At 37.9% G+C, this 19228-nt stretch overlaps 1 protein-coding gene across 1 annotated transcript; it reads left to right on the forward strand.

Annotated features, from left to right (window-relative positions):
* The first annotated feature begins 1257 nt into the window (after window positions 1–1257).
* CCT3 (chaperonin containing TCP1 subunit 3) lies at window positions 1258–15677 on the forward strand. Its single transcript, XM_019049327.2, has 12 exons — window positions 1258–1404; window positions 1491–1552; window positions 3226–3402; window positions 4488–4642; window positions 6150–6336; window positions 7396–7545; window positions 8611–8769; window positions 9788–9931; window positions 10920–11117; window positions 12579–12735; window positions 13821–13933; window positions 15325–15677. The coding sequence occupies exons 1-12, from the start codon at window positions 1368–1370 to the stop codon at window positions 15436–15438; spliced, it is 1653 nt and encodes a 550-aa protein (XP_018904872.2). The 5' UTR covers window positions 1258–1367; the 3' UTR covers window positions 15439–15677.
* Window positions 15678–19228: the final 3551 nt, after the last annotated feature.

The raw sequence follows: 19228 nt of genomic DNA on the forward strand, positions 1-19228 counted from the left end.
ACCGTTAACAGCAAAAAAAAAATGAAAGGAACAAAAAAGAAAAGAAAAAAAAACCATACCCGCCAGTACTGACAGTTTAGTGCTACGATCGATTCAATTCTAAGTTTATTCTGGAATTCATATTTCTATCATCGATTGAGGTAGTTTATTCCACAATTTTGCTCTCAGAATTTTTTTTGAATAAATTCCGTGACATGGTGCTCAAAATCCTTTTTGAAACACTCCTCAGTTAGTGGGGAATTCCGTTGCTGGAAAAAACGCCGGAGTGCTTTTCGACCGTGAGCCCGAGAAAGAACGGCCGCGAACAAAGAGTAAAGCTCAACTTGGATTGGTCGATACGCTGTTTTGTCGTCTGTCTCTTTCGCACTCATTGATAAGATGCAGCACGTCTAAGGGATACCTGGCGCAATATACACCCTCACTCACCAGGGCCGAATTTAGGGGGTGGCCACATGGGCCCCGGTCCATGGCGGAAAATTTAGGGGGGCGGCAAATTTTGCAATTTTTTAAATGTAGGTATAAAAAAAATCGGATTCAGGATAAACAATTACAAACGAGAAAAGGCGACAAAATCATTTCCTGAGAGTAGAGTAATTTCTAATTTGTTCGTCTTTCGGTGATGCAAGAGACAGCACCTTTCATTAGTCTAGTTAAGAGAGAAACCATACACCCAATTTGTCCTGGAACGGCGTGGCGCAGGGAGCAATTAATGATGACGAGGACTTGAGATGAAAAGGGAAAGCCCTCGGCTGCGCGGCGCGGCGGTCAGCGTGTAACACATATTAGCGCCTATAAGACTACATGAATACTTCTCACATTGCGTCAAACACTGCGGTCAGCAGCTGTCGGCGGGAAACGCATAGCGCCTACAAGACTGCGTGAATACTTCACGCATTGCGTCGAATACAGTGCGGTCAGCGGGAAACGCATAGCGCCTACAAGACTACATGAATACTTCACGCATTGCGCCAAATACAGTGCGGTCAGCGCGGCGCGGCGGCGGAAGTTAACATTATTAAACCACAATTATGTTCGTTCTTTCATAATTATTTCGCTCAATACTTAGAAATGGAGGTCTCCAATACAATAAGGCCTCCCCCCTCCCCAATAAGAAATGAACTTTCGTGCAAATGGGCAACGTGTCCAATAGTGTCCATGCATCATCCGTCAGTTTAAATTTTGCCGCTTTTTTGCGGTAAAATTCAACTGTCAACAGTGCATCAACCACCAAAGCCCTGGCTAGCAAATGGTGGTTGATGTATTTTCGGCAGCCCTGGATAATCTCCTAATCTGAATCTCGCAAGTGAAAATCGTGCATGCATGAGTGATTGATCAAGTATATAATTATTTTATTTTAAATTTCTAAAATGTTCGGACCCGGTTCAGCTCCCGTTCTTGTCCTAAGTGAGTATGATTATCTCCCTCATCTTAAAATGTATTTTGGATCTCGTTTATCCGTGACATTATTTAATTTTCCGTTTTGTTTACAGGCCAAAACACCAAACGTGAATCCGGTCGGAAAGTGCAGGTGGAGAACATCGCCGCCGGAAAAGTAAGTATTTCTGAATTTGTATACTCCTCTAGGCATTCTGCGGATGTTTCTAGTTGAAAATGACCTGAAACGTACTCCCAAGAAACCTTAGTTTACTGTATCGTGTAATTACATCCTTTCACAGCCAACCCAAGTTTGAGGTTAGGAGACTCCTGTCATGTGCTTTGTCTTCACACCCATCTAAGTTTCCATTAAGTCCAGCAATGTCTGCATCATTCCTTTTTTTCTCAGCAATAAGTGAATAAACTATGTATTGGGCTCCACTTCGGGTGCTTTCCAATATCACTTTCACTAATCGTGGCACTCCCTACATGCGAGTTATCAACCGAATTTTTATTTTAGCTCTTCTTCCTCTCTAGCGCTACAGCCCGATGTGAGCCTTGGCCTCCACAACAATTCCCCACCACTGCACTCTGTCAAGTATTCTGGTTCTCCATCGCCTTACTCTCATTGCTCCAATGTCCTTTTCTACATCCTCGATCCATCTCAGCCGTGGCCTTCCTTTTTTTCTGCTTAGTTCTACTCTTGCCTTAAGAACTACCTGGCATGCCGTTGTTGTCCATCCTTTCCACGTGGCCAAACCATTGGATTTCTTGGGCTTTGATGAATCGCACTATGTCCTCGTGCTCAAGTATTAGGTCAATCTCCTCGTTATTTCTGATCCGCCATTCTCCATTATCTGCTCTTACTGCACCGTAAATCCTTCAGATGATTTTCCTTTCAACTCTTCTTAATCCCCACCTAAGTACTCTCTATCCTCACTATGGAGGACGTTTCGCGGAAGGCATGTCGAGTGTCACATCAAGCAGGATATGTGATTTTTATCTATCGTAAAATTTCATGAGAAATACGATGGTGCCACTGCTTTTTTCTGAAATTAACTCTGACACTATGAAAAAGCTTTTAAGTTCAGACTATGATAAAGGGGATGTCCCTCTCTACTTTGAGAGTCAACCCCTATATCTAGTTAAACTTTTGATGCTCAGATGAGGAGCAAAAACAGAAGCAGGGATTCAGTTTGAGCAAACTAGTGGCACAATTGGGTTTCTTGCAAAATTTCACGCAAGAAGAATCTTATCTTGGAATCTCTGACACATGCAAAACCTACCTTGGTTTCTATCACTCTAAAATTTATCTCGAAACTGTCACTAAAAATTAGGATACTCTCTAAACCCTGTCCCTGAGTATTTAGCCACGATCCGAGAACAGTTAGTTGTTGATTGAATCATGAACTATCGTTTTTTTAAGCCGAAGGTCTCCAAGCTTAAACTTCCAACGGGGTACTGCATGTGGATCATCCAGTTGTTAGTAAAAAATGTAAAAATGTTACATCCAACATGTCAAACATGTAGCTGAAATTTGTTAAAGTAGTGCTTAAAGTTGGAAGTTAGACCAGTGTGTCTGTGTTTGCTTGTTCTCTTTCTATAAAACTGAAGAAATATTGGGCTGAAGGACATAGAAGAAACACCAAAGTTCAATTGTCGTTTGCATTTTTGAAGTTGAGCTGCATCATAGTTGATCTTCAGGAATTACCTGTTCTATTTTCTTACCATCCAACTTGAATTTAACCATCAAATAAGGCATCAACGTTTAGAAAACTTCATCTCATCCACTAAGTCTTTTTCTTTTTCACCGCTCTGGAACTTTAACATTCTTGGAATTTTATTTTGCAGGCAATAGCAGATGTCATTCGAACATGTCTGGGTCCACAGGCAATGCTAAAAATGCTGATGGATCCCATGGGAGGTATTGTTATGACTAATGATGGAAATGCTATCCTACGAGAAATAACGGTACAGCATCCTGCAGGAAAGTCTTTAATCGAAATTGCTAGAACGCAAGATGAAGAAGTAAGTTCCAAGTTTCAGTTTTTTTGTCGGAGTATTTCAATAATCAGACTGAATAATTTTAGCTATTACTAAACAGTAATTTCCTAAGAAAATAAGAACCTTCCTCTGTTGCCTTACTTTGGATGTTGCAAAACTTTTGAAGTGAACTTGCAAGGTTCAGTAATTTTCTAATACAAAAATGTTTCATTAAATTCATGATGGAATTTTCCTGTTTTTAAGAATTATCCTTTTTTGTAAAGAAGTCAAGACAGTGCTGGTGCTTAAAAATTAAGTTTTTCAAAACTTTTAGTGGCCAATACAGCCTGTTTTCTTTGAATTTTGTTATCAAAACTAATAAACCCAGTAAGTTTTGCTCTGAGTGTATGCTAAGTCCTCTACTAGGGCTTTTAAAATTAACAGACATAAGCCCATTAATGGGAGCTAATTCTCTTTTATTAAGAATCACTTTATTTCGAAACTCCTTTCGTTATTCAACTTGAATTGACTTTGAGTCTTGCATGTAGGTATTTTAATCAGAATATCTAGTTTACCAAGTGTTTTGACCATTCAGAGGTGCTTAAGTTCCTTGCAAGCTATAAAGCCAAATCTGCAGTTAGTTGCACCCTATGCCTCTGTCCATTGTTTCCAGAAAGTTTATGTGTCGTTCATAAACAATTTTATTTTATCCTTGAGAATTTTAGGGGAACGCCAACCTTAGATGATTGCAGATCTTATATTTTTTTTATTTTGAGAAACTGCCACACAGTGTTAGCCATTTTGAAATTCGCGCAGTATTATGAAACCATGTTGAGTTGACTCATTTGTATCAAAGTACATACTTAATTTCTGCATTGTATTATTATTGGTGGGAAGCTCAAAAATTTGCAAATTCCTAACTAAGGCGTTGAGGCAAGAAGTGAGTTTTAGACTCTATCAGTACGCTTATCATGATTTTTAAGCCATTTTCATTCAGACAACTTTTACTTTTGCCCCAGCTTGCAACAAACCCATTTTCAAACAATTTCTATGAGCAAACTTTGCTAGTGAATCAGGCAGATTATTTACTCCAGCGTACATGTTTTAATATTTTTTTCCCCAATTTTAAGGTGGGTGATGGAACCACTTCCGTCATCGTACTAGCTGGTGAGATGCTAGCCGTGGCCGAACAATTTTTAGAGCAGAAAATGCACCCCACCGTCATTATTAAAGCTTACAGGCAAGCCCTTGAAGATATGATCGCTATTCTACAAGATAAAATCAGGTGAGTTTTTTTTTAAAACACTTTTCAAATACCCCTTAGAAGCTAATCCTGCTTTAAACCCCTTTTTCTTTTACACCTGAAATTTGGTAAAATTGGATGGAAAATCCTTAAAACAGACCAGCTTAAGGTGCAATCAGTAGTGATGAATCGTGTTCATTGTTGTGCTTGAGTACAAGGGGTAACCCAGAACAGCAAACTGGACGACCCATACCCTGGCCGTTAGTTTTATAGGATTGACTTCTCCGTTTGAGGGAGTCTCAAGTAACTCCGAATGATGCATTATGCCAAATTTCAACGCATGTAACCTACTCCAAAAATTTGTGTAGTTGTTTTGCTGGAGCGTGTTTTTGCCTTTGGTTGTTTCTAAAGTGCATTTTTCATCTGTGCATTGGATGCCACAGCAGTCTTTTAGCATGAATGATATCAACAAAGAGTAAATGACCGAAAATTGTATTTTTATCTTCAAAACTTTACCTGAAACTGTAGAAATGATTACCACAGCTTCCAGAAAAAAAAACTATGAAAAGATCCCTTTATGGTAGGCTAGCATGCTCAATCGAGGTTAAATTGTCATTAACAGCTTCAAAAGTTTGGCATGTCCCACCACCACTGGATCGGAACAAAATTTTAAAGTTAAGTATGTGTTCACAAGTATGCAGTCTCTTGTGATGAGTTCATCCCTAAGTCTAAGGAGGATGGATCATCACAAAACTGATTCAGCGATTCATGACAGCACGAAACGCAAACAGAACTTCATTTGGACTGCAGAAGGGGCAAGATGAACTCCTGCGATGATGCATCAACAATATATGTCCTTTATTAATAAACGTCATTGGAACAAATTAGTAACTGATTCAATGTAATGACAATGAAAAGCACTTACTAATGAATGCATAACTGCAATATTTTGTTCATATCCAATTGTGGCAAGATAAAGCAAACAGTCAGAGCCGTTAATGAAAATGTCAGAGCATTTTTGCCTCGCTAGCCTCAAATTTGAAAATCTTTACAAAGCCTTTTCTTTGGCAGCTATGGTAATCATCACTTTAGTTTCAGAAAGGGTTTCATCCAGTAAAAAACGAAAATTGACAGCGATCTGCAATTTGTTTATATCATCCATGCCAAAAGACCACTGCAACAATAATTGCATGGACTAAATTAATTTACCAGAATAACTACCAGAGGCAAAAATACGGTCCAGCTAAACAGCTGTAAAAAATTTTGGGATTGGTTTGATGCATAAAAATTTGGCAGAGTGCATCACTGCATCATTAAAGAGTTACTTGAGATGGAGAAAAGGAGAGATCGATACTGTAAAATAGATGGCCAGGGCAAAGTCCTTCTAGTTTTCCCAGGGTCCCCCCTAAAAAAATTGCATGATGTTTAAATATCCTTCACAGATAAATCTCTGCTTACTAGGCATTTAATTTAAAGTTCACTATGCTATAACATGAAAAGGCAATTTTCCAAAAATTGTTTTTCATTTATTTATTTTTTCTTTCTACAGCATACCGCTCGATCGTAACAACCGGGCAAAAGTGATGGAAGTTGTCAAATCATGCGTTGGTACCAAATTCATTGGCAGATGGTCCGATCTAGCTGTCAAAATTGCTTTAGATGCTGTGGAAACTGTCACATTAGAAGAAAATGGTCGCAAAGAAATTGACATTAAGAGATATGCCAAAGTTGAAAAGGTAAATCTTCACACCTTCTCACCAGGAATAATTGCCACTACTAGGTCAAATGCTTTTTACTCAATACACACTCCAATTTCAGGGTGTCTACAAGTCCGGAAATAGTACTGATTTTTTAAGGGCGGTCCGGAAGTACTGAAAAAGTGCGGAAATTCCGCAAGAAGGTTCGGAATTTTTTTATAATTTTTGTCACCATTTGAGTGAGAAATTCAATTTTTTGAAATTTTTAGAATGTCATCAAATGAGGGTACTGAAAAAGTACTGAATTTTCTGTTGAGAAGGTACCGAATTTCTCGGAAGTGTAGTGAAAAAGTACTGTAGAAGTACTGGTTTTTGGTCAGCCTGTTTTGGTAGACACCCTGAATTTGTTAGAATATGCTACAGAGCATTAGGTGATAAAAATGTCAAAATCAGGGAAGTGCGGCCTCTCAAATTGACTATTTGGTGGTAAAAATCGATTTTGAGGTCTCATAAATCTGAACCCATTTGAAACAACATTTTTGGCGGTCTTTCATAAAGTAGGCGAGCGAGAGAGTCCGCATTCGCTGATAGGCTAAAGTCCAGCCAAAAACACGGCTTAGTTACATCATCATGACTGTCGGCCGTTGGTTGGTCAGATTTTTCTCCCCTTAGAGGTGCTTTATGCAGCTTTTTAATGAACTTTTTGGTTTTTTCTAAACAATTAGCAGGCATGTCATACCACTGAGTTATTCAGTTAAAATGACGTTCTCCTGTACAACTGATATCTCTGTATCAGTCAGGATACATGGAGTTTACTGTTTATTATGGCCTAACACTAAACTGTCATCAAAGATTTCCTGAATACCAAAGACTCATTTCTCTAAAAGTCTAAGTTAAGTGTTTTTTGCATCAGTTGTAAAGAAGTGATATTGATTCTCATTTAGTCACATCAGTTTTTGGTAATCCTCCTGTCAAAAGTTTGAATAATGGTGTCTACTGAATCAGCTTTTTGATCTTATTTTTATTTATTTTTTTCCTCTGTCAAACCATGAAATGAGACCTTCTTTTTCAATTACACATTGATGTCTTGTTTCATAGATTCCCGGTGGAAGCATTGAAGACTCCGAGGTTTTGAGAGGAGTAATGATTAACAAAGATGTTACCCATCCAAAAATGAGGCGATACATCAAGAACCCACGTATAGTTCTCCTTGACTGTACACTTGAGTACAAGAAAGGAGAAAGCCAGGTAAATATCTATTTCCTTGTTTTCAATACATATATTCTGTCTCGAGAAAAGAATCATTCATACAAGTGACAATGATAATTTTAGTATGCTCATTCTGCAAACCCTTGCAACTTGCTGTAAACTGAAAATTGTTTGCTGTTATCAGTGGGACCAGAAAGAAAAAATCATTTAAAGGTCATTTTACTACTTTTTTTTTTTTTTTTTTAAGCGGCCATTCATGCAAATATTCTTATTTTTACACACCGCAGAAAATGTCAATTAATTAAAGCATCATTCTGGTCTTTGCTGGTTTTAATCTTGTTCTCGCATAACTCTGAGATCATTGAAACTTCCAATTCATGTCTTTTGCATTTGAACCTAGTAGAATGCTCTAGGAATGATCAGCTCATGAGCAGTTATTACTTGCAGGTTTTAATTTGAACAAAACCATTAGGACTTCAAATTATCTTAAAAATTGGTTCCCTCAGAGTTATAGTGATTGCTCTCATGGGAATGTCATTAGTGTGTTCAATTAAGAGTATTTGATTACCGCATGTCAGCAAGATATTGGTGGTTTTCCTACATCCTAGTAAATGCTGTCATTTGGATTCAAAAATGTGAATTATGCATTAATACCTGACAAAAGCTATGAAATGATAAAAAAAACCACTTTGATTTCATAAAATAGGACATTAATTCTCGGAGTAAGGTTTACATACGTACTCCAAACAACTAACTTCAAATGATGTTGATCAACAACACATATCTGTGGTGTCGTCTATTCTTCCACAACAGATTCCGCTGCAGCACTATATTGATCGTGATGTGACTTCTTCGAATGAGCACACAATCCAAACCACATTTTTGGCCACACTGATGTCTTGCAATTTATGATGAATTATTACTCTTTGCCTTAAAGTAGTCAAAAAGAATTTAAAACATTACCGTTTGTTCAGTTCAACCAATATTTTCGAATGATGCAATAAAAAATTTAACTCAACTAACCCAAATTCAAATGGCTTTAGATTAAAGTTATTGTATTAAATGCTACTATTTCAATTGTGCTCACTCTCCAACTGTTTTCAGACCAATGTTGAAATCATGAAAGAAACTGATTTTACAAGAATCTTGCAGCTGGAAGAAGAATATGTTGAAAAAATCTGTGCTGATATCATCGCTGTCAAACCAGATATTGTTTTCACAGAGAAAGGAATCTCTGATTTGGCTCAGCACTATCTCCTTAAAGTAAGCTACTCAAATTTACTCATTTAAGGCTTGGAAGAAAGCATTATATCCAATTTTAAATTGCCCACAACCCGTTCACAGCATGTACAATTGTTGCTAGTTCTCCTTAGTCGGCTCAGTAAGTCACGTGTTACTCCCGCAGAATATGGTCACTTTTGTACAAAATCATATGTATGTTGCCTTGAGATATCATTAATTTTACATCAGGTTTATTAGCGATCCAGTGAGCTCTGAGATTGGCAAAGCTTGCTAAAGCAGAGGGGTTTTACCTTTCATTTTTTTTTTACTTGTGTTCAAGTGTAACTCTCCAGAGCTGCAGTCTCCATGTGACAGTAGAGCTAAGTATTTTAAGGGCTGCCGCTGGGCAACTAAGCTGATTGTGAGTTTAAGATCGCTGTCCCTTTCTTCTCCCATCTGATGCTTTCAAACTAGCCGAAATTATTTTTTATGTCTCTGTCCATTTAAAGCACCATGATGCATCCTTGTTGAGTCAGCTTGAGAAAAGGATGTTTTGAACTGCAAATTTTTCAAATTAATTTTTAAGTGAGATTCACCCAACGTTTTCAATTATTGTAAATTTATATGCCTTGCTTATCAAAATTTACAGCTCAATGTTCAGTCAAAACCTACATTAAACGAATGGTAGCATGTCATTCAAGCTGATGGTAACTCAAGCCCCGTGTGCCAATTTTGCTGTAGCAAACCTGTTCTTTTAAGTCTGTTGATCTATGTAATTCTCACGAGGACGTCAAATTTTGAACTTCATCAAAGCAGAATTGGTAGCACAAGTATTAGACAAACTTTCTAGATTTGAAAGGGCGTCAAAATGAGGCAGATTTTTCCCGTGATTTGTTTGAATGGATGAAAAACTTAAATTTCATGTTGGGGCAAATTACAGTGACACACTCACTTGTGTAATCTTCGAGAGCTCGCTTTTCAAAGGGTTAATTTTTTTAACATAGCATATTTTTAATTTCATCGTAACTAAGAAATCTTTCTGTCTAAATCCTTCTCTCAGGCAGGGATCACTGCTTTGCGCCGTTTACGCAAGTCTGATAACAACCGTGTGGCCCGTGCATGTGGTGCAACTATTGTAAACCGTACAGAGGAGTTAAAGGAAGAGGATGTAGGAACAAAGGCTGGTCTCTTCGAGATCAAAAAGGTCAGTCATTTTTTACGGTCAGATTTTTGTGTAATTCTGTATGCATCCCTCGGAGTGTGCACTCCATACATCATAAATGTGGACTTTCCTTTTGCGGTTAAGCAACCAAAGTCCTCTAGTGTTCCTTAATGAATTGAGACTTGTAATATTTGCCATCTGTTTGTGAGAATTTAAACAACAACTTTATCATTTTCATAAAAGCGCGAGGGCATGTCGCTGTGTCGGAGGAAGGCCACAACTGCCTTCAACCCCATAGCTTAGAACACAGTGAGCCCTAAACTTGTATTGAAAAGGGTAACGGAGTACGTCAGCAAACTTTCTGAGTCTGTGATTAAAGCTTCGTTACTCTCCATTTTTCATTTTTAAGCTTTTTGGTGGCAGAGAAACATTTTCCTACTGCAGACTTTGAAGATGAGCGAAGTGATAGCTGCCATAAATGGAAATTACTTTGTGGTTGAAAAATCCAGGCTTGGTCCTTTTAATTTCTCTCTTAAGGCAATTTATCTTGAACTGTGTTTGGGGTCAAATTAACAAACGATATATAGCTTCGATTATTTTTTAACTTTTAATCTCAATAAAAGAATGTTATCCCCGGCACATAAATCTCAAGAATAATTTACAAAGAAAAAAGTTGCTAAAGTTGAATGCATTAAAACACAATTTGACTGCAAAAAAAAGTTTGCCATTCAATACAGCAATTGACTCCTGCTCAAATGTGATGGTTTTTTTAGAGCCAAATCCAGTTTATTTGTTCAAACAAATTTTGCAATAATTTTCTCTTTTTTTGTGTTTTTTTTTTTTCTTTGTACCTAAATAATCTTTCAGATTCTTCCTGGAGGGTTATTATCATGTTTTGGCTTAAAAAGACAAATTTAAGAAGCTGAATACCCTAATTGATGTACATATTGCATGGCAATTCAATCATAATTGGGGATGAATCACTAAATGCCCTTATTTTGCTTCTAAAAGTTTGTGTTTCTCTTTTCAGCTTGGTGATGAGTATTTCTGTTTTATCACTGAATGCCAAGATCCCAAGGCATGTACTATTTTACTGAGAGGTGCAAGCAAAGACATTTTGAATGAAACAGAAAGGAATCTTCAAGATGCTCTGAATGTTGCCAGAAACATCATGATGGAACCTAAACTGGTTCCTGGAGGTGGAGCTGTGGAAATGGCTGTCTCTCAGGTAACTTTAGAGGAAGTTTTTATATCCAGAAAATCTAGAAAGTGCGGAGTAATAATGCAGCAAATCAAAAGTTGTCAATGTTAATTTTAGTGAACTTAAAGTGCGCTGTTTTCACCGTCAGACCCTTTGAAAGCACCTCCTACAAAGTTTTTGCTTTCTTTGAAAAGTGCCGAATTTGTCTTCTAAACCTACGCTCAGTATGCAGAATTTTATTATTTAGGACTCATTTCTAATTAGGAAAGGGAGAAAAATAACCGCCAAATAGCAAGGTTAAAACAATCCAGAAGCACTAACATAGGTGAAAATATTTTGCTGCCTCAGGGTATAACTAGAGTCCCTTTATACTGAGAGTCAAGACAACACCCCTCATGGAGTCACAAACGGGAATAAAGATTACAGAAATTGAACGTTTTTTGTTGGATTTTTGTAATCTTTGATCGGCCCATTCTCGAATTCCTTTCTTCGTTCCTTCCCTCATTCCGTTTGTTCCTTGCCGAACCCGTAATTCCCCGGTCCATTCCGGATTATAATCTTTGCAATCGGTGAAACTGTAATCTTTATTCCCGTTTGTGACACTGTGAAGGCCTAAAATACGGGAACCAATCAGAAATGGATTCAAATTATCTTGACTCTCAGTATAAAGGGACTCTAGGTATAACAGACTGTTCCTTTAAAATAGTACTTATCTGCACATTTCTTCATATCTTTCAAAAACAGGTCCTTGCTTTATTATTTTAAATAACCACCACCTATGCCCTTCAAGCAACTCGAAAAATAACTTTGATAGCTATCAGCAATAGCACAGACAGTGGTAGTAGAAAAAGTTAAACGATTAGTTGAAAAGCAGAAAAAAATTAATAGTTTGTTTTCAAAAGTCTGTGTACACCCTGCTTGTATGTTCCATTCCTGCTAAGAAGCTTGCGCACCTTAATAGTGAGAGGATTGCCATCTCAATCCTTCCAATACGGAAGTAGTGTGCCGCATGAATAGTCGGCAAGTCTTACCTGAACTCATTTCGATGGCAGAAAGGCAATAAGGAGGTTTCCCTTAAATACAGTACAGTAAGGCCTCGATTTATTGGATTTCAAGGAATTGGAGGCTGAATCCATTAAATCGCAGAATCTGCTAAATTGCGCTAGTCGGTCCCGCTGAAGGGACCGGAGGATCGATCCGTTAAATCGCGGAATCCGTTAAATCGCGATCCAATAATGCGAGGTCTTACTGTATTCTAATACATCTTTGGTCATCTTCCTTCCTTCCTCTCTTCTGAGGCCCCCAAAGAAACGGAGTACAAACGAATGAACAAATAAAAAATTCAATAAATGGCCTCTACTTTAAAGATCCCAAGCTAAACTCTTGAACTTTTCATTTTATTACTCTTTTAGTTTTTTAATTGTATTGATTCAAGTTTTTTTCCACAATTTTCTTTATTTGTAATGTGCTTGCATTTATTCTTTTCAGGCATTAACAGAGAAAAGCAAAAGTGTGGAGGGTGTTTCGCAGTGGCCATATCGTGCAGTTGCGCAAGCTTTGGAAATCATTCCTCGCACATTGACACAAAACTGTGGTGCCAACACAATCCGAACTCTCACAGCTCTAAGAGCCAAACATGCAACCGGTAATATTTTCTTCTTGACTCCCCTTTCTCGTTTCCCTTTCTTTGCCTAGTCATTTATTATTTTAAATATAGATTGGCAGATTCATCTCTCCACAGCTAAGATAGAGTCAGGAAAACAAAATTCTAAACTACATAACCACTGCAATATCTTTGTAAAGCAAGGGAAAAAAGATACTCAGGCGCTAGGTTGTTCCCTATCCATCTTTATTCAATGAACAAACCTGAAAACATTTTCGGCAATAATAAACTAAAACCTCCTTCAGTTTTGAATGCTTCATTTCCATCTGTTAGGAATACTTCTTGAGTTATATGAAGATTGATTCAATCTATGTATTAGGCAGAGACAAAAGAGACCCTTTATTGCTATCTTGGCAATGGTGGAAGCTTTTACTTTCAGAACTCCAACATTCAACTTTGACCTACCTACTGGGTGGATGTACGGCATGTAGGATGTTTCGTTTCGCAAACATACTGAAGTTCTGCAAACTTGCGTGGCTCATTATGCCATCTAAAGCTCATCATCAACCTCTTAGGTCGGTCAACAGCTGGAAAAAGGGTGATAATTGGTGCTTTCTTAACATTGTCCTTAGTGAAGTATTGAATCCCCGAAAGTAAAAGTTTCTACCTGTCGCCAAGTGGCCATTGGAGGGTTTCTTGTCTCTAGTATTAGACTTGCAACTGAAATGAATTCACTCAAACATTCACAGATCTAGTCAGAGGTTATTTACTTGTTTCCTTTGACTTTGTGCTCTTCAATATCAAATGAAAGATGCTTACCTCAGCTTTTTCATTAAACTTAAAACCTCTTCTTTACAATGATGACTTCAGATAGGCATTATTTTGTTTTGACTTTGTTCAAGTCCATTGAAAATGTTGATGAATCCATACTCAATTTGTCTATTTTAAATGCAAACAGTTTTAAGCTCTTCAGCCTCAATTTTGGTGCAGTATGACTTATTCGGTTTCATATGACATGCACCGTCAAAGAGACATTCAATCCTGGATGAAACGGCCAGTGAAAATTGCTTTACTTTTGTAAGCATGTTACAAATTTGTATATAAATTTTTATACCAAATTTTTTCAGGTGGATCAACTTGGGGTATCAATGGTGAAACAGGACAACTGGTAGATATGAAAGAACTAGGCGTTTGGGAACCTTTGTCTGTCAAGCTGCAAACTTACAAAACTGCGGTTGAGGTATGTATTTATTCCAATAATTTATTAAATTGTTGAATATTTAAGCTCTATTAAATCGCTACTCAGTGTAACCAACTTGCATTCAGGCCTGTTGCCTTAGATTTGCCCAGGAAATCACAGAATTTTGCTCAGATGCTTGAAGCCTGTAGATGAAGCATAAATATGTAATGATGTCCGTACCTACCTCAAGTTCCTGCCTCCATCATTAACTGAAGCAGTGTCCAAAGAAAAGTAAAAGGATTGTTGTTTTCCATCATATGTATTTTTGAAAGACCAGTATCACAGTTCATATTGCACCCAGGAAATTGGCATTTAGGCAAATCTTACCCTTCTTTGCGTGCTGTCTGATTTAGACCATCAAAACCCGATTTGCTGACGCCCACAACAGACCTATCGCATTATACAGCAAGACCTAGAATTATCGGATCGCCATTTAATGGATCAATCCTCCGATCCCTTCAGTAGGACCCACTAGCACGATTAACGGATTCAGCCTCCGGTTCTGTGAAATCTGATAAATCGAAGTCTTACTGTATACCAATTGGACCACATTTTATGATGAAGAACCATGTTTTCTGGCTCATCTTAGAAACAGCATATGTGTCATCGGTGTCCCTATGCAGAAAGGTGTTTTTACGGAAGAGCCAGAAATAGTGGTTCCGTATCGTAAAATGTGGTAATGTCGATCAAATATGATTATGAAATTAACAAATTTCAAATTAATGCATATTTTTCAATATGCTGTGAGTAATCACTGCACCCACTAAGGGACTTGGGCGTTAGTATGCTGCATGGAAATTAGCGATTCCTCGATCTGACAATGATTGACACAAATCACTCTAATCACTAATACAAAACATGCTTGTACTAGAATACTTTCATCACTTGCTGCTGTCACAAATGACTTTTTGATCAATAGGCGCAAGCTGAATGAGTAGTTGAACACATTCATTTCTTTCTCCTAGCATTCCACAAGTGTTGAAATTATCTAATATTCCTCAAATACAGTTCAATTTATAAAGAAAAGAAAGGAATGAACCTAAGTCAAATCATTGACCAATCGAATATTCATTGTATTTCTCAAAATATGCATTGAAAAGATGAGATTTTTCCAAGACTAAAATAAAGAAACAAAAGAAGAAAATTCCTCTTTTTAGGATTAGTTACATTGTTAATTCTTATAGTGGAGTTTTAGTCGCAAAGTTTAAACATATGATATAGATATTTTATTTTAGTTTCATGAACCTCATTTGGCTTACATCAGAGCTAGTAACTTCTTTAAGTAAGATTTTTTTTTTTTTAAATATCCACGCATAAATATTCTATCAAGTTTTGTTTTTATTCATTGCGAGTTTCGAAATGTTATATTTTCATATTCATTTCTGTTACAGACTGCAATATTACTCCTGAGAATAGATGATATTGTTTCTGGTTCAAAAAAGAAAGACAAAGATGCAGCACATCAACCAGCTGCCCAGCCAACAGAAGAGTCCATGAAAGAGTAATTTTTCTTCCCTCCTTTACCCTGGTATTCATCAAACTGTACTCTTCTCTTTTTCTATGAAGAGGAAAACTCTCACTAATGCATTTCCTAACACTTCATCGTACTACACTTTGTTTTGTGCCTGTGACGTTTCTTTTTAATTTAATTTTAAGTCAAGTATTAAGATTCATGAGCGTTTATTTTTTACTTAAAACTTGTCATCCAATTTTGTATCTATTTTAAGTACACGTTTTCACTTAATTTTTGTTGTCTTTTTCACTTGACCGGGAGATTCCATGTCAATTCATCAAAACAAAAAATGAGAAAATGGCATCCATTGATTCAGATTCTCATTATTTTTTTTACTTGATTTATAGATCACTGTAAGAGGAAATACAAATTCTTAGCGCTATATGTACAGTTCTTTTAAAGGTTTATCACCTCTCATGAAAAGGCACTTTCCATAGTCCAAAAACGGCAATGTTTTGCCTCCAAAAAAGCCTCAAAATATTTTCAGTTTTGAAGATTTCAAACTGAAATTTGGCACACTGATCTATGATGGTATGGTTGCAAAGGGAAAAATTCCTATTTGAACCTAACTTACCCTGAAGCACATAACAAGTTGAACATACGCCCTTTTTTCCCCCTTAGCTGTAACACCTTGTTCCCTAAAAATAAGTATAAACATGTGAGCTAGCCAGACTGTCTCAATTTTTTTTTTTAGTTTGAAATGATCAACGTCAGGATGTGCTACTATTATCTGCAAAATAAAACCCGGGATATTTCACTCTTACTATGTCAAACTGCTCATTAAAGCAAAAAAAGTATGTAAAAGCTGAAATAAAAAAGAGGAAGTTTTTGAGGCTGTTCCCCCACAAACTCAGAATATCAATTTTTTTTTCTTTAAATCAACATTAGGATGTGCACCAACCCAACAGTCTCAGAAATAATTACTATGGGTATTTCATTCTTCTCAAGTCCTGCATCCTGCATTACAGCACAGATTGTGAACGAAAAGCCTTGAAAATCAAGTTTTTGCGGCTGTTTGCACAAAAATCTTTTGGAGAGAGTACTCCGGTCTACACTCCTATATCCGGTTTTCATCTCCTTTTCACAATTTTCACAATTTCCGCTTTTTACTTTCCGGTTATATCTTCTTCTTCGGGTTTTCACCTCCTATTTCCGGTACGCATTCTTGTCTTCCGGTTTTCACCTTCAACTTCCAGCTTTAATTTCTCACTTCCCTTTTCCGGTTTTTACTTCCCATTCCTCGAGTTAGGTTCCAGAGTAACTTCCAGTTTAGATATTAACTTGTATCATCTAGTTTTCACTTCCCGTTTCTGACTTGCCTCTTAAACTGCAAACCAGCCGGATTTACGTGTTATTTCTGCCCCCGTGCTATCCGAAATCCGCATATTTAAATCTACTACCTTCCTTTCCTCTCCTCTAAGCTGGGAAGCTCCTCTTTCCCCACCCAGAATTCACCACCGAAGCAGCAGTCTCCTCAATATAACCATTCCCTTAAATTCAATACTGTTTCCAAACCCTGCTATAAAAACTTTACTGAATTATAGTTTGAATGCAAGAAAGAGTCCACTGGTTCTCTATTTAGTTCTCCTAGCCTCTATCAGCTAAAAGTCATTGTAGCTATGCCATACTATACTTACCTCCAATTAAAAGTAGGCCGAGAGTGCCAATGGGGACGAGGCTCAAAGATTGCATACGTGCTAAAGGCGCATCATACCTTGTAACTCCAAAAACACGAAGTCGACCAATTTATTAACCGTGTATTATTCAACGTTTGACTGTAATTATGGTTAAAATGGCGGAGAATGGGGGGGAGGGGGTAAGATTTAATAGCTGATGCCCCCAAACACGTACCTTAATTCTGGGTGTCAGACTTTAATTCCAAAAACACGTACCTATCTGCGTATTTCTACTTCATTCCGTAACTGCTAACATCATTCGGCAAAAAACTGTTTCGGGACTCAAGTATCCTATTCTTGATACACCAAATTTTAATTTTTTACTGTCAGCTGGAAGGGAGTTAGGAAGTTCCCCCCCCCCTCCTCAAAAATCGTGTTCCCGAAAATGCGTACCTACGTGTTATTGGTCGATCACCCGTAATGAGACCACTGTCACAAGAACAGGGTCGAGAAGACCAGGGCCCGATTTACCTTTTTGCCGCCCCCTTCTTACTCGTTTTGAAACATCATTATAAACCATCAGGTGAACGTGCCGAAGGGGGAGGGTGCACAAGACGTGTTCACTCGTGTTGGATACATTTTTTGCGTAAGCCCTGTCGACACCACCAAGAAAAGTTCACGGAATTTCGCGCGAAAGTTCAGTTCCGTAAACCTATCTCTGTGTGGACAAGGTCTTTCATTTGTAAGAAATGAATTAAAAAATTATAAAAGAACAAACATAAATGTGGTTTAATAGTTTTAACTTCCGCCGCCGCGCCGCGCTGACCGCTGTGTATGACGCATTGCGTGAAGTATTCATGCAGTCTTGTAGGCGCTGTGCGTTTCCCGCCGACCGTACAGTGTTTGACGCAATGCGTGAAGTATTCATGCAGTCTTGTAGGCGCTAATATGTGTTACATGCCGATCGCCGCGCCATGCCGAGGACTTCTCCTTTTCATCTCAAGTCCTCGTCATCATTCCTCTCTGCGCCGCGCCGCTCCAGGCCAAATTGCGTGTTTGGTTTCTCTCTTACCTCGACTAATTAAAGGTGCGCTGTCTCTTGTATCACCGGAAGACGACAAAATTAGATACTCTCAGGAATTGAGATATTTCGTCGCCTAATCTCGTTTGTCATTTATTTTCAGAGTCCGATTTTTTTATTACCTATTTTTAAGAAAAAATGCAAAATTTGATGCCCCCTAAATTTGCCGCCATGAGCCGCGGCCCATGTGGCCACCCCCTAAATCCAGCCCTTGAGAAGACTGGGTCAGAAATTGAGCAAACTTATCGATGGATACGCCCATCTTCTACGAAACAGCTCATATATGTATACATTTTAATCAGCATAATTCGAGCTCATGGAAATGATTTTATAAAGTCATTAGTAGTATATATCGAATGAGTATAATGAGTTCGAATTATGTTGATTAAAATGGATAGTCCAAGCACTCTTTCTGTAATCAAAAAACTTATAAAATATAATACGTTATGATTTTCTTTTATTATCTTGTTAAAAAAACATACTTTAAAGAGCTACTTTGGTCAAAATCACTCGTTAGTCATAAGATACGACCACTCTCAAATATAGTATTCCGTCGAAAAAATTAATTTCTGATAATTTGGCGGGCACGCCCGTCTTCAAATAACTCGTTCAGATGAAACCGATGACGATGAAGTACCTAAACTGCTGCTAGCAAATATTACCGCTCATGAGCCGCTCAAATTGCTTACCAGCTTATTGAAGGCGAACTGGTGAGAATGAGAACAACGTTCCGTAATTTGCGACTCTAACGAAATTAGCGTGCTCCGCAAGTCTTACACGCCATAGGTAAATCTCGACAACGATCCGTATGGTTTTTATTTTGTTTGGTCCCATTTGTAAGCTGTGTTAAAGGTTAAAAAGTAGGCGTGAAATCCCCTCCGAATATTTCAAGCCCGATCTTCGATGGCGGGGAACCTGTGACTGCGTCGACGTAAAGTCGCAATTTGCGCAATTCCGAAAACGACGGAGTAAGGGATGAACCCTGACCTTTGAGCACTCAGCACCGACGCGACACCACCGGGCCCAGGGAATTTGTAGGCCGGATGGGGAACGGAGAAATGAACTGCGCGAAAATGTTCGCTAGT

This window comes from Bemisia tabaci, chromosome 1 (genome assembly GCF_918797505.1).
Source record: "Bemisia tabaci chromosome 1, PGI_BMITA_v3".
NCBI classification, from domain to species: Eukaryota; Metazoa; Arthropoda; class Insecta; order Hemiptera; family Aleyrodidae; genus Bemisia; species Bemisia tabaci.

Coding starts and splice junctions, on each gene's coding strand:
- CCT3 (XM_019049327.2), top strand. CDS start 1,368: ATGTTCGGACCCGGTTCAGCTCCCGTTCTTGTCCTAA. Junction 6,337..7,395: donor GATATGCCAAAGTTGAAAAG/GTAAATCTTCAC, acceptor CTTGTTTCATAG/ATTCCCGGTGGAAGCATTGA. Junction 9,932..10,919: donor GTCTCTTCGAGATCAAAAAG/GTCAGTCATTTT, acceptor TTCTCTTTTCAG/CTTGGTGATGAGTATTTCTG.